The sequence below is a fragment of the Schistocerca americana genome, chromosome 2, assembly GCF_021461395.2.
Source record: "Schistocerca americana isolate TAMUIC-IGC-003095 chromosome 2, iqSchAmer2.1, whole genome shotgun sequence".
Taxonomy (NCBI): domain Eukaryota; kingdom Metazoa; phylum Arthropoda; class Insecta; order Orthoptera; family Acrididae; genus Schistocerca; species Schistocerca americana.
Window position 1 is genome coordinate 733,797,380 of NC_060120.1, and position 24,433 is coordinate 733,821,812.

At 38.9% G+C, this 24,433-nt stretch overlaps 1 protein-coding gene across 1 annotated transcript in view; it reads left to right on the plus strand.

Annotated features, from left to right (window-relative positions):
* LOC124594764 (regulating synaptic membrane exocytosis protein 2) overlaps positions 1-24,433 on the plus strand; it is a 1,241,912-nt gene that overhangs the window by 656,039 nt on the left and 561,440 nt on the right. The window contains exon 15 of the mRNA XM_047133151.1: positions 322-397. Coding sequence (XP_046989107.1) covers positions 322-397 — 76 coding nt within the window. The remainder of the gene's footprint in view (positions 1-321; positions 398-24,433) is intronic.

The window sequence follows — 24,433 nt, forward strand, 5'->3', positions numbered from 1 at the left end:
GCAGTTAAGGGACTTTGTCTACCAAAATTTACCAAACCCGTTATGAATGAAACCTCTATTTGTAGAGTGTAGACAGAATACAATGTTGTGATGTTTAATGTAAAATGTGAAGAGTTTTCTACATTTATTATTTGCAGTGAAAATTCATAGAGAGGAGGGAGTCCAAAAACTCTAGATGAAGACATTTCGTCTTTCAATGTTTCCACATTTTTCTGAAATTGTAACCAAACATATGGTTAAAAATGTAACATGCACTGCTTGATTGCTTTGAACTTCTTTTAGTTTCACTTGCATTTAAGCACATCATTATTTTAATTTTAGGATATGGAAGAACGAGCTCAGATGATGAAACAGAGAATGAAGCTGATGCAGGGCCAACGAAGTTCAGGCATGGGTGGTAAGTCTTGCGCATAATTTCTGGTATCTATCTACATTCATATTTTCAAATTTACTGTATTTTGTGCAGGAGATGTTTGTTATCTTTGTTTCTTGTTCATGTTTATCCACTGATTACTGTGGTACTCCATAATGCACAAAGAATATAACTTCACATTATTTATAATGGATCAGTGTGCAGAGCACAGAAACATGTAACAGAAAATATCATTCACAGTTGTGTTCATTCAGGCACTAGCTTTTTTTATAGCAAAAGTACATATTCACGCGTGCACGCGCGCACACACACACACACACACACACACACACACAACCACAAAGAAACTCAAACACAAACTCTTGTGAGTATAGGAACATGCATTGGATATCTGTGAGGTTATGTGTGTGGGCAATTGTTCTTTTGCTAGAAAAAGTGCTAGCACTTGGAAGCTAGTGTGAAGGTGAGTGGTTGACATCCCTTTATTTTGCTTATTGCCCCATCCATGAAGTTCCATTATTGTTTCCACAGTATTTTTTATGCTAGATGGGCCATTCAACATGTGTAGATTTGGAAGTCTTTCTAAACAACGAAAATGCTATCATATTATAGCAAATATAATAAAGGTACAAATTGTTTCTTGTACCATACAAAATGAAAAAAGCCCAGATGTAACTGTACCTTTTGAGTTTTGAGAAAGTAGACTGGTTGCAGTGTATTAAGATTCTAGTCAACATAATAATTTTCAGCAAGTGCTGTTTGCATTGTTCATTATTTCACTGGGTTTTCAACTAAAGCTGTTTTGGTTTATGAACAAAACGTGTAAGTCGCAAAATGAAGCATTAAACTACATCCCCTGTGTCTGTGAAAAATGTCAAAAATTCTTACATCTTAACCAGTTGAGATACTAAGTCCAGAGTATTTGGAAACTAAATATCCTTCTTCTGGAGATGGTAAGCGAAGTAATGTTGAAGGAGAGAGTAAGGAAAACATCTTACTGTATGAATCTTCCCAACTAACTAATAATAATTTAGAGTTCTGCTAAATACAAGGGCTGGAACGTTAATAGTGGCAACTATTTATTTACAGCTTATACAAAATAGATACATGTTTCAAAGTTTTACTGACCTACAAAGTAGTCACCAGCATTGTGCATAACTCATTGCCAGTGATGTGGAATTCGTAAGGTACTCTTAGCAGTGCCAGCCCCATCAGTCAAACAATAAGTAACAGCTCGCACAGTATGTGCTTGAGCATTGTCCTGCAAAATGTTGGTCAGGTCTGGCAGAAAGTGTCATCACTTCTGTCTATATGCTGTTTATTTTTGGAACACAACCTACGACCAGCTTAGAGACAGAAATGATGACAGTTTCTGCAGGACCTGACCATCATTTTGCAGAACAATGCTCAAGCACATACAGTGTAAGCTGTTACTGATTTGTTTGACTGATGGGGCTGCTAAGTACCATACCACCTACTGCACTCCCCTGACTTAAACCCTCGTGAGTTCAACTCGATTTCGAAACTGAAGCAAACACTTCACAAAATTCGCTTCAGAACTGCTACAAATTCATCAGGCAATAGACTGTGCCACTTGAACTGTCAACACAACTGGCACTGCTAAGAGAATCCTACGACTTCCACATCACTGGCAACGGGTTGCACACAATGCTGGCGACTACTTTGTAGGTCAGTAAAACTTTGAAACATGTACCTATTTTGTATGAGCTGTAAATAAATAGTTGCCGCTATTAAAGTTCCAACCCTCATATGTCCATTAGTCCTTGCATTTTTTCTTCCTGTCCACCAGTGACAGATGTTCATTGTCTACTGTGGCGTATCGTTCAATATGTGCTGATTTTTCTCGTCTTTCAGAAGAACTTGTTTTTGCTAGTAGAGATACACTGAGCCTCTGGCTGTTGCATCTACTTGTATTCAGATATTTGCAAGGAGACTGTTGTCCACTGTATTATTCTAAACTCATGTTCTTAAAAAAAATCATTTAACTCGGTTGCCCATATGATCTTACACTTATTAGTACTGCTTACTCTAATATTATTCTGTTTTCTGAGAATAAAGAGGGTAGAGAGCATTACAGGAAACTGCAAGCTACATTTCAGCATCATCCAGAGTGGTTTAGAGAATAAAATAGTAAAATTCAAGAATATGTCATGAAGTGATAATGAAACAACGAAAATTACTGATGTAATTGGGTAGGAAAAAAAAAATCTAATCACTAAGTGGCATCAGGAGAAAACATATTTAAGGGTTAAATAAATGTGCAAGCTTTCAGAGCCAGTGGCACCTTCTCTATCAGAATGGTTGAAGGGGAAGAAAAAGAGACTGGCGAGGTTTAGGAAATGGGGAGAGTTTGGAAAAATTGACCAGAGCCCTGGGCAGGGAACACATACCACACAGGATGAGAAGAGAAGACTGATTATTGGGGTCTGCATTGGATGATATTTGATTCCCTGAGGGCTTAAGGGTGGAAGGTAGGATAATAAGCAAGTCAGATATTACTGACAAAGAGTTAATAAGAGCAAAATCTAAATGTATTGTGTGTGGTAGCAGTGGAGGGTAGGTAAAAATAGTCAAGAAAGAAAATAAGAAATGTAGAGAACTAAAAGAGGTGAAGAAAGGAATGATTACTGTGTAAGAAATGTTGAAGTTCATGAAATTAATGTAAATTAAGGCCAGATGGGTGGTGAGAACGAATTACATGTTGTAACACCAGTTCCCACTTGTGGAGTTCTGAGAACCTGGTGTCTGGAGGATGAATGCAGATGGCATATGACTTGAAACTCTCAGTGCAAGCTGTTTACGTAATGTGACTACAGTTTGACAACTGTTTGATGTATGCATTACTCTAAGGGTGAAACGACATAGTTCTCTGCTAAGAAAACATCTCCTCGTGAAAAATATTTGTTCATTTCCAACCAAACTATTTTCTGGTATTGCCTAATGTTTTCTCTAGTTTGTGTAACTTCAGCACTATAGTACACAGTTTAGTGAGTTGTTGGAATGTGACCATTAATTCCGGACTCCCTCATGTTTGTATAGAGGGGACACTGCAAAAAGGGTGGACATTTCTCCCTATTTGGTTTTTCTGTGTTCTGAAGTTAATTGCTCTTTGAAAATGGCATAGAAAATTGTCATCAAAGATGGCATAAAAAATTTTCATACTTTTACGCTACTTTGGATGTGAGCTGGTACTTCCACACATTTCCAATTCTAACTTTTACAGACCTCCAACTGTAAGTAGAGTGAACATAAAAAACATTTACTTGTGCACCTGTATCAATGATAAAGGTAGACCATCTACCATTGAATTTGCGTTGCAAAGTTACTTTTGCCTCTAGAGTGTGCCATATGTCTCTTACTGGATTCAATTTGCGGAAGAGAAGTCAGGGGCAGTTGCAGAACAGTTTTTGTTTCCTGTATTCACATTCCTGAACACACTCAATCAAGCACCTCAGTAACTGCTTTGGTTAGTGGAGGAGTGTTATAAAATTGAACTCTCATTTCAAAATTTTCTACAGTGGGCACATTCTGGTTCCAGACACTCATGATCCTTGTGGCCTGGGTGTTTGCAATGGGTATGATGCACTTCAGTAATGAATGCATGTCTAGTTGGGTTCACCCTGGTGGTAGATTGGAAGAATTCCTGGACCTTCTCTCATAGCAATGCGAGTTGTATGGACTCCCATAGTATACACGGCAAAGCACACTTCACCTCAGCACTTACATGTGAGTGAATCCTGTGAACAAATATGTCTACACAGTAAGCTTTTGCTTCATTGAGCAGTAATTCATTATTTTTCTCCGGTAAATATGTGCAACATAACACAGGTCTTATTCAGTCATCACAGTGCTCCAAATCCTTACCAGAGTTTTGGTATAGGGTGGGAAGCTTTTTCCTACAGCAGCTAATGCTATGGATATCTCGGTATCTATCCACTAAACCATCTGTACAGACATCAAATACCTTGTTTATCTCACAGCCCTTCCAGGGGACTTACATAAGTGTGAGGCTCTCCTTGCAACTTAAGGTTCCCGACTCATACTAACACTTTGTCATCCTGTGCAGACATTTTCCTTACACCCATTAAATTTTATAATGAAGAGTGTACATTTTTGTGTGGTGTACCCTGGAAAGTGGGAACCAGTGAACTCAATGCAACATAAGTTACATGCCAGTAATGAACCATTCCTAGATATTCTGGAAATGGGGAAACAAGGCTAGCTACGAAGACAGTGTCGCTTTGTGGTGTCATGTTCAATAATGCCTCATTAAGGCTCCTTTGCAACTCTGTTTCTTGACCTGGAGTTTCTCCATCCTTGCATGCAATTCTTGATCCATATCCAGTTATCCCGGTGACCTGATTGTGGGAGCCCCTATACACATGAAAACGAAAGAAAAAATCAACCCTCGGCACCAGTTCACAGCAACCTATATTGTTTCACCAGTGACTTACATCTACTGATCAATGAATGGCATGGCAGCTTTGGGCACCAATGGGATAGAAGTATCCGGTGTGGGAATGGTGATGGGTCACCATCTCGTGACTTGGCTTTGTGGGAAAGCAATAATGGTGGCAGGTGATTCTGAACAGCCTCATGCAGCTGCAGCAATAGTGGCTGCACTAGGTAGAGTGTGGGAGGTAGCTTGGACTGATTGTGTTAAGCACTTTTTCTCTGTACCCCAGTGTTGAGGCCTGACAGTCTGCATAGAGGTTTAAGACATCCACACATGTCTTCATAAATTGTATGCTGTACCTCAAAGCCAAAAGTAAGGTGAATCTGGCCTCTCACTTCTGATGCCAGTTTGTGCACCTGCTTGGAAGACAAGGGTATAGTCAGAATTTAAAAGCAGCATGGTCTTATAAACAACAAACTCATAGTCATAAAAAAGAAACTATATCTTTTTTTTTTCTTAGGGGGATTACCAGATGAGTATTGTTAAGTGGGGTGTGAGAAGGTAACTCCAGTAGCTCCAGATCCAGTTTCGGAGAGAAGGAAACTGAAAAGTTAAAGAAGACTTGAGCCATTTGGAGTCTGTTCTGGCTGTGACTCAAAACAGAAGAGAGCTCCATTTTGTGCCCGTGGTTCCGAGGGCCATCTGTCTCACTAGTCATGTGATTTTGTGGCATGATTTGATTGGCAGTGTGACATTGCTGATGACGATTTGGCCTATTCCGGCATGAACTGGTAGATTTTTGCATCTGCTGAAAGGCAATGGACAAAAAAATGGCCTTCTTGTAAAATTTAAGTAGTAAAAAATTCTTGCATTTAGGACCTGGGGGCATGTTGTACATTCCATGAGTTTAGGTGGCTGGTTAGTAATTATGGACCAGTGTGACTCCCCAGTGCTTTCAGTGTAATATGCAGTACATGCCATCGCTGTCATCCAGGTAAATATATCATTGTTAATATTTAGAACATTGGGCTGAGACTTGCAAACTTACAGGTTAACGGCATACACAGCTTGTACTTGTAGTTAAAGATGTACTTGTGTGATACTGAAAACACTTTGGTCAGTATTTTGAGTCCATAGCTGCACATCTTACATACATGACACAAATCTTTTAGTATTATATTAGTGGTCTGCAGCACATACTACAAATGTCATTTGATACAGTCAGGTACATTTTCCATAGTACTGACTGGTTTGTGAACATAAGTCTTACTTTATTAACCAGCTTAATGGGTAGTTTTAAGCTGCATAAAATTACCAATTTGGACAAAAACAAGATAAATCTATCTCTTCCTACTCACAATTACTTCAGACTTATTTTCTTCTTAATGGATTCACTACCACCAAAGTACTGTGTATTCATTAATTCATCCGTAGTGTTCTGCAGATACTATCAAAAAGTAAAACCTTCAGGGATGTGGAATGAGACAAGTTTTTCATTAATAAAAGCAAATCAGTACTAAGAAACATAAACTATAAATTCTGTTAACAATATGATGGTGGTTAGTACTATTTATGCATATGCCAACTAAATACAGCACAGTAATTACAAGGAAAGCCACTACTTTGAGGAATGCCGATACTTTCTTGATTATATTAAATAGCAGCTGTTTGTATTCTGTTGGACTTTCAACATGAGGGATATTTTTCTCTCCAATTCTTTCCCTCTACCCACCCCTCAGAAGTCTGATCAGTCGCAAAATGGAATCCACATTAAAAATCGAAAGTGTTTTATTTGCAACATTTAGCCACACTCGCCAGCTACTTCTCTATGTTGTTGCCACTCTAGCTTAGACATTTTTTGTTGTGTGGTACAGACTTTCCAATACCCTCATCATAGATGGCAGCCATCTGTGCTTTCAGCCAGTTCTCTATGCTAGTCTGCAGCTCATTGGCTCTGCCAGAATGCTGTCCTCCTAGCCAGTGTTTCATCTTAGCAGAGAGGGACTTCAGAGGGAGCTAAGTCTGGGCTATATATTGGATGATCAAACACTTCCCTTTGAAATGTTACAAGGGTGTGTCTGTAGCAGCTGCAGTGTGTGTCTGAGCACTTTCATGAAGCAGGACAAGGCCTGATAACAACATTCCTGTTCACTTGTTCTGAATTGCTCTTTGTAGACATTGAAGAGTCACTCTGTATTAGGCTGTAATGATGATTGGGTCATGTTCCATGAATTCTATCAACAAAACTCCTCTTGGTCGTGGAACACTGTAGCCATACACTTTCTGTTGGAGAAGGTTCACTTGCACTTCTTTGGTTTACTTGAGGAATGAGAACGCATCTGCTGTTTGTATTGCTCTTTCATTTCTTTATTTTCATAATGGAACTATATCTTGTTCCCTGTGACAATTTTGTCCAAAAAAGTCTTCTCCTTCATCATGGTAGGGGGGTGGGGAAATGTTAAGGCATTCACTGTGTTTTGTGATGGCTGGACAGCATCTTGGGAACTCATGTCACACAGAGTTTGCAGAACTGAAGTCTCTTACTTGTTATGGTATAGAGTATTGATCTTGAAATTTTGTGAAACAGATCATTAAACACAGAAATTGTGAACTGCTGAGTTTCTCAAATTTCCTGATCTTCTCACTGAGTCAGATCAGTGTTTGATACACACTTTCTTCTCTGACTGCATGTATCATGAACAACTCTACATCCTGCTTCAAAGTTCCTGCACCTTTGCTGCACTTTGCTGTCACTCATGAAAGTTTCATCTTATACATTTCACAATGAATTTCAGTCACCTTTCACTCCTCAGCATGAACAGATCAAATGACAGCACTGGTAAGAAACTCTATTGTTCTAGGCTCATTGTGTCATAAGTGACAAGTGTGACATGACGTGATCAATGGGCATGTTAGTGACACAGCACAACACATCGGCACAAAGCTTGTTCGGATTTTCATTGTGGTTTTAATTTCATGGACCATCAGACCTTTTTAAAAAGAAAAAATGAAAAAGAAACCTTCTTATTTACTTTATTAGTTAAATATTGTTTGCCTAAAATTGTTACCTATCTGTCCCTACTGACAGAGCCTTGTTTAAAATACGAGGGCCGTTCAGAAAGTAACCTCCGGTTGATTTAAAAAAATACACCAAGTTAAATAAAAATATTTTAATATATACATCTTACAACTACATCTCTGCACTATTTTTCTACATAGTTTCCATAGCGATTGAGGCACTTATCGTATCTCTTCACAAGCTTTGAAATTTCTTCTGCATAAAAATCACCCTCTTGTGCCTGGAGCCAGCCTGTGACCGCATCTTTGAGCTCTTCGTCGTCATCAAACCGCTGTGACCTGAGCCATTTCTTCAAATGCATGAAGAGGTGATAATCACTTGGCGCCAGGTCTGGGCTGTAAGGTGGATGGTTGATAACGTCCCACTTGAAGGACTCAAGAAGGGCCGTTGTTCTGCGAGCAGAGTGAGGACGGGCGTTATCGTGCAAAAAAACGATACCGGAAGTCAGCATACCACGGCGTTTGTTCTGTATTGCCCGTCGTAACTTTTTTATTGTTTCACAGTACACGTCTTGATTAATGGTCATACCACGTTCCATGAATTCAACCAATAACACCCCTTTGGCATCCCAAAACACCGTTGCCATCAGTTTTCTGGCAGAAAAATCTTGCGAGGCTTTTCTTGGTTTGGTAGGCGAATTTGAATGTGCCCACATCTTTGATTGTTCTTTTGTCTCAGGGTTCACGTACTTAATCCAGGTTTCGTCACCGGTCACGATTCTGTTTAACAATGGTTCTCCTTCGTCCTCATAACGTGACAGAAAGTCTAATGCAGAGGCCATTCTTTGAGTTTTGTGGTGGTCGGTAAGAATTTTGGGCACCCATCGTGCACAGAACTTACGGTAACCCAATCTTGCTGTCACTATCTCATACAAGAGAGTCTTAGAAATCTGTGGAAAACCAGTAGACAACTCCGACATTGAGAAACGTCGATGTTCACGAACTTTTGCATCAACTGTCTGAACGAGTTCGTCAGTCACCAATGATGGTCTACCACTCCTCTCTTCATCATGAACGTTTTTCTCGTCCACTTTTAAATAAACGTACCCATTCACGGACAACTCCTTCACTCATAACTCTTGGTCCGTACACGGCACAAAGCTCACGATGAATAGCTGCTGCAGAATATCCTTTGACTGTAAAAAACCTTATGACAGCACGCACTTCACATTTGGCGGGGTTTTCTATTGCAGCACACATTTCAAACTGCCACAAAAACTAAACTAGCGCACGTACGACGTTCACTCGACCACGGCTTGATGCCGACTGACCTGTTGAGTGCGTGAACGCACAGATGGCGTCGCTACTCCCCCCACAACCCGCACTGTGACCCATCGGAGGTTACTTCCTGAACCGCCCTCGTACATTGCTTCTTGCTATGCATGTTTAAAACAAACTTTGCTGCCTTCCATCTGGCTAACAGAAATTTTGGTCCTTGAATCTGATAATTTAAAGGAGTTGTGTGAGTGAAATCTTATGGGACTTAACTGCTAAGGTCATCAGTCCCTATATAAAGGAGTAGCTTATAAGGTAGATTTTTTAATTTTCTTGTAGACTGATAATTTCTTGCTTTATGTTAGACTGAAGTTGGTTAAAGACCTTTGCATCAAAGGAGAAAGCTCCATTTGGAACTGTATTGTGGCAACAGGGTAAAGTCTACATAAAAATTATTCTTGTACCTTGTATATCTCTTGTGCCAATCCCATTTCAGCCAAAACTGATTTTTACAATCAGCAGCAAATATTTTTATATAATACATGTACTGAGAAGTGAGTGTAACAACCCTTAGATCTCTAATGAGTCCTCTGCAAATGTTGACTTTAGGTGCAGTGCCCCACATGGCAATCCCAAAAGACAAACGAGATTGAAAATATGCAAAACAAGTCAACACTCCTTTTGTTAGGGCAATGTAGGGAGAGATACTTGTAAGAGCAAAACATATAGCTTCTTGGTTAGCGTATGTAATGATCCAATTTTAGTTTGTTATTCATCTGGACTGCAAAAAAATTACAAGAAATGTTTCATTTAGTGTGTGATCAGTAGTGTCTGCTTGTGGTTCTCACTGATTATTTTTACATGTTTGCAATTGAGTAATATGAGTCTTTGTGAGATTAAAAGAAACAGTGTTCACTGTGACTGGTGTAGGTCTGCTGCACTATAAATTGGGCTGTCCTGATATAATTGAGTTTGAATCTTTGGATTGAAAGCTTATGTTATCAGCAGATGTTACAGTGTTTGAACTGCCAGTCTCATAAATGATAAGCTAAAAACAGTTCTACAGTAATACATGCTTTCATGTACCAGTCAATTGTCTTTATTTTTGCCCTTTATATTTGCAGTATGGTATTGTTTTCAGAGTTACATATCTCCATTGCCAGACATTCATAAGACTATCCAGGCAACTAAATGTCATGTAAGCAGCAAAGATAAAATTATCTTATTGGTTTATGCCAAACATACATTGTTAATAAAGACAGCAGAATGCCCAAAAATTCCATTTGACAAAGGGTGAAACCTACTTTCCCCTCAGATATAATGTGTTGTTATTCAGAAGGAGCAGACCAATATCTTTTTCCTTCAGCTAATTCATTAATTCATCATTTTAGATAGATCCCATCATGTTGGAGATCCTTCTGGGAAAAGGAAATGAGTCATTGTGTACTTTAACGTAGTGAAGCAGCTGTTAGAAACTGGTTTTAATTTTCATTTTAAGTTATAATGTTTCTCATTTTCTTGCTTTATGTCAAATGGCAGCTTAAAGTTCAAGCCCAAAATGTGAACACTGACAAGGGTCAATGCACTAAGACCTTCAAACTTCGTTGGGAATCTTATTACGGAAAATAATCCAAAGTTGGACATCAGCAACTGTGGGTGTCTTCATATCATTATGAAAGTATTAATAAATTTTAAATCTCTAGTTAATTCTGTGTTAACTTCATTAACACTATCTCTAATTGTGTGATGAAATGTAATACACTGGTGTGCAAAACTTAAGGATGAAAGTAACTTTTCATAATGCTTCACTGCAAAGTAACATTACTTGATGAAACTATGACCACACATAGAATGATTTGTTCAGTGTAATACAGAAGATGACGGAAAAAGATGTGCAATGAGATGAACAGAAATGACATTTTCATTCAAAGTCAATAATTACACTGAAGTCACCATGAATTATTATGGACTCCTGGGCATTGCCAAAGGTCGGATATGATTCTTAGTAGCATGTGTGATAGGCACAAATAGCAACATATGCTTCACAATATGCTCCCATGTTGACCAGCAGGTTGGTAAGGAATTCTTGTGGTAGCGCATTCCATTTGTCCACCAATGCAGTTGACTACTGTTGGATGGTCATTGAGACATGTGGATGTGTTGGATCTCACACTTGCTCAATGGGATTCAAATTGGGGGAAATAGCAAAACTGTAGCGCCGATGTGTGGTTGTCAACACAATACTACATACTGCCACTGGGCGAAGAATGCACCCTAATCCAGTCTTTGTGCCACTATGGAGCATGAGAGGGTGTGCTTTGCAGTCCTGTTAAATGTGTTTGTGATATCACTTGCTGATTGACATACGTCCCTTCTCGTCTGTTTCACAATGTAGTGGTCACCTGCTGCTGCATTTGATGTGGTTGATCACAGCCTGTTCTTCAGGCAGCAGGGTCTGTGGCCCTGGCCGACCACCTCCTCTCCTTCAGGCAACAGGGTCTGTGGTTTGGAGCACTCCTCATGTACTTCAAACAGTGGTGTGAGCAGTGCCAAACTCTTGGGCTACACACATTACACTTTGTCCTTCTTCCAGTTTATCGATGATTCTTCTCTGTGTGAAGTCATCCAAATGTTGTCTCTAGAACATGTTGTAATGAATAACACCACCACAATGCACTGTAACTGCTCACATATTGACACACATTGTCTTTTCCTATTCATTTAACTGTCTTGTGTTGCAGGGCCAGACCCCTTTCATACTATAGTCATACTGATCTCATGCCATTGATTTCCAGCTTTCTGTCCACCGCTGGGAGACCACTGACAACATGCTACATCACTTTTATTCATTTAGAGTTGTTACTATGTTATGTTAGTTTATCTATTTTGTCCTTGAGTTTTACAGAGCAATGTTTGCATCATGCTGGTGGACTATAAACTATAATTCTACTAGTGTGTGCATCTCCAGATCCACTGTTGTGGCGCAGTATTCAAAGACTCGTGCAACACAAAATTTACTGTCATGTAGTTCCTGAGACTGAATGCTACAGGTGTACTTACACCCAAACCTCCAAATGTCAGACACTCAGATCGGTACCAAATATTGTATGTAGAGAGGGTATCAACCAAAACTTTGATTTAGTTTGTACAATACGATTTCATCCATAAAATGGGTGTAAACATTAATTAAAAGTAACACCAGAAGTACAGAGCACAGGAAAATCATAACTGTGAGTATCTAATATGTATAGTTTCTGTGGGGAATTAGGTAGAGAGTTAGAACATCGTACCAAGTGCCATGGATTCATATTCCAAGAATCACAGTCTTTTTTACTGTATTATGCATGAAAGTGTTATATGGGACTATTAATATTTCCATGTCTATGATGCAATTATTTTTTTTATTTATTCTACTATTCTGATTGTTTATGTTTGTTTTGTAAAACTACAAATGCACTAGCTGTTTCATCACAAGTGATGCCTGTTCTGTTGCACATGTCTGGCAAAACACCACACCTATCTATATTTAATGTACTCTGTAGGTTTGCTACTTTCAGCTAATAAAGCGAAAGGAGATGGCCAACAGAACCTTGCTACAGAGTCCAAAAAGTCCTTTTACACATCAGAAAAATGTTCTCCTATATATCAGTTGCAAGCATATACAGTTAAAACAAAATCTGTTAGATTTGAATGCTGAACCAACTAACCCATACAAGAATCACAAAATGGTCATCCACACATACACCTTTTATGTGCTCCATAGTTCTGGCATCACTTTTAATTCTGTTTACACATCTTCTACTGGACACTAGCATGTAGCATGAACTAAATTAGTGTTTTGGTTGATACTTACCATAAATATATAATGTAAACCAGTTTCAGACAAGTCCACGGGTACCATATTTGCACAATTTCCATACTACACCATGAAACATTGACCTTGCTAAGTTGGGGTTCCTTGCATGCTTCCATGATGCAGATACCCATTACTGTAGGTGCAACCACAACTGAGTGTATATGTGGGAAGCCAGCTAAACACAAGGTTCCTGAAGAGGGGCAGCAGCTGTTTCAGTAGTTGCAGGGACTGACTGGTTGATTGACTAATCTGGCCATGTAACATTAGCTAGCATGGCCTCACTGTGTTGCTACTATGAGCAGCTGAAAGAAAGAGGAACTACAGCATACACCTCACCACCCCCCTCCCACACACACACACACACACACACAAGGACATTCAGCTCTACTGTATAGCTTAATGATATTGGAATCCTCTTCAATAAAATAGTCCAGAGGGAAAATATTCCCCCATTCAAATCTCACCAATGGGGATTGGCATTCTACAGGTAATAGTGTGAAATGAGTCCTTCATCAGGTATGCAGGTTACTGAATTTAAAAAGGGAAATGGACACACTGAAGTTCGAGGTAGAGGGGACTAGTGGGCAGGTTAGTACAGATAGAGAATCAGATAGAGGTTATGCAAGAGTTGGAATGGAAGTAAATTCTACAAACAGCATTGTGAATGCATGATCATATCCAAGATAGACTGAAGCCAACATCCATCACAGTAGTGCAAGTTTCCATGCCAGCTTTCTCTGCAGATGATGAAGAGATTGAAAGATTATATGGTGACAGAAAGTAAAGTATTCATGCACTTGAAAGAGGTGAAAATTTAATTGTGGTGGGTAACTGGAATTTGGTAGTAGAACAAGAAAGAGAAGGATAAATATTAGGAGAACATGCACAGGGGAAATATAGAAAAGTACCAAATGCAATAGGCAAGAAAGAGTAAATGAGACTGACAGAAAGTGCAAAATGGAGGACAAATGTAAGGCTGTAGAAGCTTGTATAACTAAGGGAAAGAAAGATGCTATGTATAGAAAAGTTAAAAGAATCTTTGGAGAAAAGAGAAACAACTGTATGAATATGAAGAGGTCAGATATCAAGCCAGTGGTAAGCAAAGACTGAAAAACTGGAAAATGGAAGCAATATGTAGAGAATCATTATAAGGGGAAGGTATTATACAAAGAGAGAAAGAAATAGGTGAAATAGAAGCTATAATACTACAAGAATAATTCAACAGAACACTGAAAGACCTAAGTGGAAACAAGGCTGATGGAATAGACAACATTCCCTCAAAATTATTGGGATCCTTGTGAGTGCTACACGTAATAGAATTATTCCACCTGCTGCGCAGGATATCTGAGACAGACTTAAGCTTGGAATACCACTGAGCCATCAGTTTAATAAGTCATGTTGTGTAATATTGCCAAGAATTATTTACAGAAGAATGGGAAAACTGTTAGAGACCGATCTTGGGGAAGATAAATTTGGGTTCTGGATAAATGTAGATACACACGAGGCATTATTGATCCTACAACTTATCTTAGAAGGTAGATAAGTAAAGGCAAACCTACATTAATGGAAATTAACAGATTTAGGGAAATCTGTTGACAGTGTAGACTGGTTATAGACTTTGCAATTTTAAAGGTAGCAGGAATAAAAGACAGGAAGCAAAAGTTTATTTCCAGCATGTACAGAAACCAGATTGCAGTCATTAATCAAAGAACATGAAAGGGAAACCATAGCTGAGAATGAAGTGAGACAGGGTTGTAGCCTATCCCTGATGTTATTCAGTCTGTACATTGTAAAATCTGTGACCGAAACCAAGGATAAATTTGGAAAGGGAATTAAAGTTCAGGGAGAAGAAATAAAAACTTTGTTCTGGATGACATTGTAATTCTGTTAGAGACAGCTAAGGTCTTGGAATAGCAGTTTAACTGTGTATTTGTTCATAGTAACAGGGCATGTACTTTCCAAAAGTTAACCCTTGGTAATAGTCATTAGATTTTTAGGGATTGTTAGTAAGCTGTGAAATATTATTACATCTTTCAGTGACATAGTTTTGTATTTTCAAAGAAAGGCAAAATTCAATACAATTCCATGCCTTTGCAAGTAAGTACTGGAAAGAGGATGGATGGGTGTGGTGATTAACATTCCGTCCTTAAGGAAGAGAAAATTAGGATGCTGCATGCTGCTAAAATAACAGCAGAGGACTTGCATGGTCAAATTGTAGTATGAAGCTGCATGCTTTTCACTATGTTTGGATCATTTCTGTTCGTATTCAGAATGATAGTATGTATTACACTTCAGAGGCAAATTGCTATGGATTTGATTCCCTTAGTCCTTACATCACCAAAATTCTACACGATATCCTTTTGCTTATTATATTTCAATTCAAATTCAATGTTTCTTGTCCATGCAATATTATATCCTGCTGTGAATGATCAAGTATGTTCAAATATTTGTCAGGGCAAATGAATTATGTACAGTTTTCAACATTTCATTGAAAAGTTAGTTGATAAAACATCCAGGAAGTTTATTTGTTCCAAGAAAGCTACAGATGATGTCACCAAAGGGCTGAAATATTTTACTCTTAAAACAACAAATAATTTAATCTCAGAATTTGTATCATATTCAATATTTGTGTAAACAGGCAGAAACCAAACACAGTCTTTCCTGGACAAATTTTGGTTACTGACTAAAGTAAAACTTCTGTTAGGTATCACTTTGACATTTGAGTGACACCCAGGGTAAAGAGTTTAATGATCTACCAATCTGATCAGAAAATAGAGAAGCAGATAAGGACTTTTTAAATCTAGAAAAAGTTCTGATTCCACAGGGCACATTGTTTCATGTTACAATACTTTACATGTACAAAGTGTATCTACAGAAAATTTGAGTCATAGGAAAGACTATCTGTAAAAGAAAGGTTAGAACAAATGTATAAAGAAAGTTCTGATATGAATTTTTTTGTTGCCTTGACCTTACGTATGTACACTGGATTACTAGTTCAGACTGAACTAAGCTGCCATCTTCAGATCCACAGAGTACAGGTTATGAATTCATGCTGTGCGATAAACTGCTTGTATGTATTTACACCAATGTAAGGGACTCGTAATAAAAAGAGAATAGAACATTAAAAATTATAGCTATGTCTTCATGACAAGACAGAGTCATACAATTGTGGCATGTCAAGAAGTGCTGCATGTTTCTGGATTGGCTGCTGGCTACATAATCCTGTGCTTATGAACCTAATTCTTCTCCAGCACTAAATGTTTCGAGTTTCATTTTGATATATGACACTACAGTTGTAGGTAGTTCCCAGAGAACACATTTCATAATGTTTCACAGGGAATCTTGCCCCATGCACCACTATAAATTTCCCAGTTGATTTTTGGATGATTAAAGTTTCTTCAAATGATGACAGTATGATCCACAGGGCACAGAATTCAACATTGTTCCGTGTTACAAGACTTCAGAAAATGGAGATAGCAGTATGATTAGTGAACTTACTTTCTCTAAAGTGCTCAGTTACATGGGCAGGGGGGGGGGGGGGGGGGGGGGGGGGGAGATGTGGTGGTCAACAGTAGGGACCGATTGTAAATTGATGCGAACCCTTGATACTGAGTCTTGCCCAGACAATCTTGCATGCAGTTTCAATTTCTATTTTGGTAAGCTTGAGTTTCTTGTCTACTGCACAAATACCCCACCTCCATTTACCAGTAACATATCATTTCAATATACACTTAATTATTTCCAGATATTTCACTGCTACCAGTTTTGGATTTTAACCACCTATCTGTACCGAGTGTAATGTGAGCTCCACAGCTTTTTGTGGCACTTCAAATTCTGACACTTTGTTCTGAATGCTTCAGCAATTAATCACTAGTGTTTCAATACTCCCATCTGTATAGGTCACTTCCTTGAATCTTGTACTGACACTTTTGTGTCCCATACAGCCCTTTTGTTTCATTTATCCTGAGGCATTTTTTCTGATGGTGTGGTTAGGTCTTGCACAGCACATTGTTGCATATATATCGTAAATGATTTCACAGTTGTCTTTTACTGTAAAAGTTATTTATTTCACTATTGCAATTTTGATCATGGGGCCATTATCAAGAGGCATAACAAACATGAGTCACACCAAATCACTGCTCTTGTACTCTGAGTACATGACAACTGAGGCAGTTCATAGATGTATATAGTGAATACGTGAGTAGTGGTATGGTATTGTGTTAAATCTGTTGATAAAGTTAAAAGACCTAACATAAGATTTGTAGATTTTGTCATGTGCTAAAGCAAAGTTACATCATTTGATAATGGCCACTTGGCAAAAATTCCAATATTGTAAATAAGTAACTTTTGTGTTCAAAGGCAACTATGATGTCATTTACAAAATTTTACACAATGTGAACCCAAATAATGGAAAGTGGATGTGCTGTGTTTTATCTAAGGTCAGTTACAGCCCATTTGTAAAAAACTGTTTATTAATTTTAAAGAACACCTTATTTATATTTTGAAACCCTGAAGTCAAGTTTGGTTATAATAGTTGCATCGTCAGCAAAGAGAACTATTTTGGCTTCTTGGATATATAATGCCAGAATATTTATATATTACTAGAACAGGAGTGGTCCCAGTGATTAGTCTTCACTCTGAAGATACTGTTTCATTGTGTACACTCCCTACATTTATCTGCATCTTTTTAGTTAGATAGAATAAAAATCTGTTACCAAAAAGATCTCGGGTGCCACATATTTGACCTTCTCTAATAGAATACTGTAGACTTCACACTCAAATGATATTGATAAGTCACAGAAAATGTCATTTGGCAATATTTCATCATTTAAATTTTGTGTATTTGTATTCTTAATTGAAAAGTGACATTTTCTGTGTAGAGGCTTCTTTGAAATCAGAATTGAGGCTGACAAAGTATTTTATGTTAAGACATTTGTGTTGTCTCAATATATCTCAAATGATAATGAAGTGTTTTATATGTGACTGAATATATTGTGTGTATATGAAGTACGATATTTTAGTTCTTTACTTAAGATATTGTCAAATCTGTGAGACTTTTTGCTTTTGAAGGGTGTCCATTACATTCTTAATTTCTTTGGAACAGCATAGAGCAACTGCAATTTGCTTGTATGTACATGGCATTGCTTCCTGTCCTTTTCTATTGCTTTGTCCTTTAGCTTACATGAAAGAAAATAAGAAAAATCACAAAATGAAAATCATATGGAACCCATAAGTAACAGACCAATTTCATAAAAGTACAGAAAATCTAACCCAGACTTAATCCTAACTTTCAAAGTGTCAGGTATTAACATAGGAACTGCTCTGCAACAGAAACAGGATAGAATTTGGAAGCCTATTGGTTTATTTTCAAAGAAGTTTTTCCTTGACTAGAGAAATTATTTAGTTTAAAACAGAAAACTTCTCACTATTCATCTAGCAATAAAATACTTTAAAAATCTACTCAAAGGAAATGCATTTTCTGTCTTCATAGATCATGTCCCACTAACTTGTGCGTTCAAACTCTAGGATAAGAAGGCTTCACTATTGCAGCTCCATTATCTCATGTCTTGCTTGTCAGAAGGATAAAATTGTAAGTCATACTAAATCACTTATTGGAAGGTTCTCTTTTGTTGATAAATATTTTCAAGTGGTGTATATTGAACTATTTTGTCCTTTACCATCATGCTACTGGTGCACTTATTGTTTAACTTAAATAGATAGGTTCATCATCTGTACAAAAGTTGTGTCCCTTTAAAATATTGATGAAATAAACAATTTTTTTTTTCAATCCCAGGAGTACCAGATTTGGATGTGCAACAAAGAGTGATAGATCAGAAAGCAAAGTTTCAAACTACTATGTTTCAAGTCTTGGTGAAGATTTGTGCCTGTAGGCTTACAAGAACTACTGTAACCTACCCAAAGGATAGTCAGAAATTTGAATCATTTTTACCATGCGTATGGACTCTCCCCGATGTTGTTCAATCTGTATATTGAGCAAGCAGTAAAGGAAACAAAAGAAAAATTCGGAGTAGGTATTAAAATTCATGGAGAAGAAATAAAAACTTTGAGGTTCGCCGATGACATTGTAATTCTGTCAGAGACAGCAAAGGACTTGGAAGAGCAGTTGAATGGAATGGACAGTGTCTTGAAAGGAGGATATAAGATGAACATCAACAAAAGCAAAACAAGGATAATGGAATGTAGTCTAATTAAGTCGGGTGATGCTGAGGGAATTAGATTAGGAAATGAGGCACTTAAAGTAGTAAAGGAGTTTTGCTATTTGGGGAGCAAAATAACTGATGATGGTCGAAGTAGAGAGGATATAAAATGTAGGCTGGCAATGGCAAGGAAAGCGTTTCTGAAGAAGAGAAATTTGTTAACATCCAGTATTGATTTAAGTGTCAGGAAGTCATTTCTGAAAGTATTCGTATGGAGTGTAGCCATGTATGGAAGTGAAACATGGACGATAAATAGTTTGGACAAGAAGAGAATAGAAGCTTTCGAAATGTGGTGCTACAGAAGAATGCTGAAGATTAGATGGGTAGATCACATAACTAATGAGGAAGTATTGAATAGGATTGGGGAGAAGAGAAGTTTGTGGCACAACTTGACCAGAAGAAGGGATCGGTTGGTAGGACATGTTCTGAGGCATCAAGGGATCACCAATTTAGTATTGGAGGGCAGCGTGGAGGGTAAAAATCGTAGAGGGAGACCAAGAGATGAATACACTAAGCAGATTCAGAAGGATGTAGGTTGCAGTAGGTACTGGGAGATGAAAAAGCTTGCACAGGATAGAGTAGCATGGAGAGCTGCATCAAACCAGTCTCAGGGCTGAAGACCACAACAACAACATGGACTCTTGCTACAACCAAATGGAGTAATATATTACACATGATTCTACTTGATCTCAGTTATCCATCCCAGAATGAAATCATTTCTTCAGTTGTGGAACAGTTGTGCTGTGTCACACTGAGGTTACCCATCAACAAAGTGAAGAAAATGGTGAATCACCTGAAACTTGCTGATTACTCCCACAAAATCATCCACAAGTATTGTGAATTTACAAATCTTGCAGTGATAAAGTAAAGATTGGACTCATATGACCTTATGAAGATCCATTTGCAGTGAATCAATATTTACTGATTTTTTGACCATATAGGTTAAAGATAAACTAATCAGCATTTATATTGACTGACCCAACCAAGGTAATTTCATTTTGATGACATTGCACATGAAAATACAAAACCATTAGATTATCTGTTACTTGATGATGGTATTAAATGTTCCCAAGGACACCAGAAAGTTATAAGATCATCACATGTTATTAGATTCCCTGCCAAGCTCACGGACATCACTGAGTGGACTGAAACTGAGGGGGAAGTTATGTGGGGATATATGAAAATGTAAACAGTAACTGAAAACTAAACTGTGTTGAGGTAGACCATATTAATATGTTATTTATTTTAACTGAAGTTGATAGTAATATTATGAGGACAAACTTGATGATATTCCACAAAGTTTCAAGATTGCAGCTGAGTGATGTCAACTTCTTGCCACTATATGTTGGCTGAAAACTATTAGTCATCTTTAGGTGAATGTTGTGCGCTGCTGATTACTAGTTCACATCACTAACTTTATACCAAAAAAGTCTTGTGGAGATGCATGCACAAAGGGAACTGCTATGCAAGTGACCTCTATCAAGTTTTATGCCTTCTTTCAGAATTGCTTCATCAATGACAACAGGCACACACATAATGGTCATACCACATTCATGCTCTCTGTCAGAAAGTAGGCTCACAGAGTTAGAATTCAGATGTCATATGAATAAAATTAAATGTCATTAGATGTGTCTCTAGTCATAAAATATTTCCTTTATTTAGATGTTAAAGAAATCACTGGGTCCCATGCCTTATTCAGTTGAAATCAGCCACCACGATTTCTACAATCTTCCACCAAATGTATTTCCACTGATTCCTTAATTATTAAGTCCCAGAAGGATTTTTCTGAGGCCAGGATTTCTGTAACAGAATAATCCACCGAATGTCGTGTGGAGATACAATGCTCGGCTGTGCCTGATTTACTAGGCTGTAAAAAATGAGTATAATGATCATCTACAATGCACCTTTCAAGCACTGTGTGTGTTATCTTATCAGTGTAGGCTTTGCCACATTGGCAAGATATTCTGCAGATTCCAGCCCTCTTCAACTCCAGATCATCCTCCTCTAAACAGAGAGGAGTACGGGTCTCTGTAGGTAGCCAGATTATTTTGATATAATGTTTCCTTAGGATTCTGCCTAAGTTTGGCAAAATATTGCTGACATGTGGGAGGAATGCTCTAGACTTGAACTGCTATGACTCCTGATTTCTTCTTCTTTAAAGCCATTCTGGTCTGGTGTGGAGAATATCCATTATCCTTGAACACAGATTGTAGGTGTTTCAGCCCCTTTCCAAGGCTGTCTCAATCATAAACAACATGTGTCCAGTGCAACAACGTTCAAAGGATGCCCATATAGGGTGTACATTCCCCAGGACAACCGGGAAATCCAGGAAAAGCATGGGAATTTTTTGTTGATTTAGTTTTCACTTAAATTTTTCTAATTTTGATTAGTAAGAACTGATACTCTAACAAAAAGTTTTACTTTAGCCTGCTACTGCAGAATAATACTGCAGCAATGAAACAGCAACAAGAGAATAACACCAATATAAAATCTTAGTTGCAAAGAAAATGTGCCTTTAACAACAACAAAACACATTGCACACATAAGCATTTGCTGACAGAAAAATGTGTCAAGGACTACGCAGTACTTCATAACAACAAACTGCTTTCAATGTATGTTTCTCGTGGGCCTCCTTATAGTGAACATGACGAGACAACTATGTACATCTCTAACAGGCTGCAGGACAGTATTGTGAATGGTGGTTTCAGAAGCATTACTTTCAAAGTAAATGTCCTTTTATGCAAGATGAACTATGTTATGTATGAAAATGTGTGATGAATTACTTAAATCTTGGAGCATTAGACTCACATTCAAAACTTAATGCTGATGACTTGCCACGTGTAAAAATTTTGGGTCCAGAAGACCAACCATTTATGGCATTATTTAAATTTTTACTAGCACATTTATGTCTGATATACACTCCTGGAAATGGAAAAAAGAACACATTGACACCAGTGTGTGAGACCCACCATACTTGCTCCGGACACTGCGAGAGGGCTGTACGAGCAATGATCACACGCACGGCACAGCGGACACACCAGGAACCGCGGTGTTGGCCGTCGAATGGCGCTAGCTGCGCAGCATTTGTGCACCGCCGCCGTCAGTGTCAGCCAGTTTGCCGTGGCATACGGAGCTCCATCGCAGTCTTTAACACTGGTAGCATGCCGCGACAGCGTGGACGTGAACCGTATGTGCAGTTGACGGACTTTGAGCGAGGGCGTATAGTGGGCATGCGGGAGGCCGGGTGGACGTACCGCCGAATTGCTCAACACGTGGGGCGTGAGGTCTCCACAGTACATCGATGTTGTCGCCAGTGGTCGGCGGAAGGTGCAAGTGCCCGTCGAACTGGGACCGGACCGCAGCGACGCATGGATGCACGCCAAGACCATAGGATCCTACGCAGTGCCGTAGGGGACCGCACTGCCACTTCCCAGCAAATTAGGGACACTGTTGCTCCTGGGGTATCGGCGAGGACCATTCGCAACCGTCTCCATGAAGCTGGGCTACGGTCCCGCACACCGTTAGGCCGTCTTCCGCTCACGCCCCAACATCGTGCAGCCCGCCTCCAGTGGTGTCGCGACAGGCGTGAATGGAGGGACGAATGGAGACGTGTCGTCTTCAGCGATGAGAGTCGCTTCTGCCTTGGTGCCAATGATGGTCGTATGCGTGTTTGGCGCCGTGCAGTTGAGCGCCACAATCAGGACTGCATACGACCGAGGCACACAGGGCCAACACCCGGCATCATGGTGTGGGGAGCGATCTCCTACACTGGCTGTACACCACTGGTGATCGTCGAGGGGACACTGAATAGTGCACGGTACATCCAAACCGTCATCGAACCCATCGTTCTACCATTCCTAGACCGGCAAGGGAACTTGCTGTTCCAACAGGACAATGCACGTCCGCATGTATCCCGTGCCACCCAACGTGCTCTAGAAGGTGTAAGTCAACTACCCTGGCCAGCAAGATCTCCGGATCTGTCCCCCATTGAGCATGTTTGGGACTGGATGAAGCGTCGTCTCACGCGGTCTGCACGTCCAGCACGAACGCTGGTCCAACTGAGGCGCCAGGTGGAAATGGCATGGCAAGCCGTTCCACAGGACTACATCCAGCATCTCTACGATCGTCTCCATGGGAGAATAGCAGCCTGCATTGGTGCGAAAGGTGGATATACACTGTACTAGTGCCGACATTGTGCATGCTCTGTTGCCTGTGTCTATGTGCCTGTGGTTCTGTCAGTGTGATCATGTGATGTATCTGACCCCAGGAATGTGTCAATAAAGTTTCCCCTTCCTGGGACAATGAATTCACGGTGTTCTTATTTCAATTTCTAGGAGTGTATCTTAAAAAGGTAACATGCTAAAAAAGACCAAGTTCCAAGCTTAGCTTTTCATATTTATGGTAGTTCTTTCATAGATAACAAATTATGCCCTAACAATGGTAAAAAGTATAGGTATCCCTTAGAAAAAAAAGTGCTTACTAGGGGAGAAACTGAAGTGCTCAATGGAACATATATTCAGCCATGTAACCCACGAAATGCATGATACACAGCAGTGAAATTAATAATCGTGCCTGTCAGAAACAGAAATATTCAACTGCAATTTAAGCTGGTGCTCTTAGGAGACTTCCTAACCACACCATCAGAGGGCAGGGAGGGGGGTGGGGGGGGACACCAAAAATATTTGGCGATCAATATTATATGTGAAAGCTTAGCTTTTCTTGTTGTTATACTGTTTGTTTTTTTTTTTTTTTTTTTTTTTTTTTTGTTTTTTTTTTTTTAATTTAAACCATTAACTCTTCCTGTCTGTGTGTTTGCACTACATAACAATGATGTTGCTATTGGCTAACTACATCAAATGTCATAAGCTCTGAGTATCCCCTGTCATTGGTTGGCTGACAAAAGCATGCCTCAATCTCTATTTCAGTTCTTCAGAAGCTACCATGGTATTATTCATGGAATTTGTGTTTGTATTTCATAATACAAAAATATGCAGTGTTCATGTTGTTGTGCATCAAATAGTGTTCCAAAATGCTTTGCTTTTTCCTGAGCTGCAATTCCTAAAGTTCTGGAAAGGTCTATGCTACATCTACATCTACATCCATACTCTGCAAGCCACCTGACGGTGTGTGGCGTGTGTGCTAGTGTATAAATCCTTCACCATTCAAAGGATTGATAAGTTTTACAGCTCCAAGGGAAAGTATATCTTCACTTAACACAGAAAAATGTGCTTTCACCCAGGAAAAGTTTATTTTCACACACGAAACTGTATTTTTAA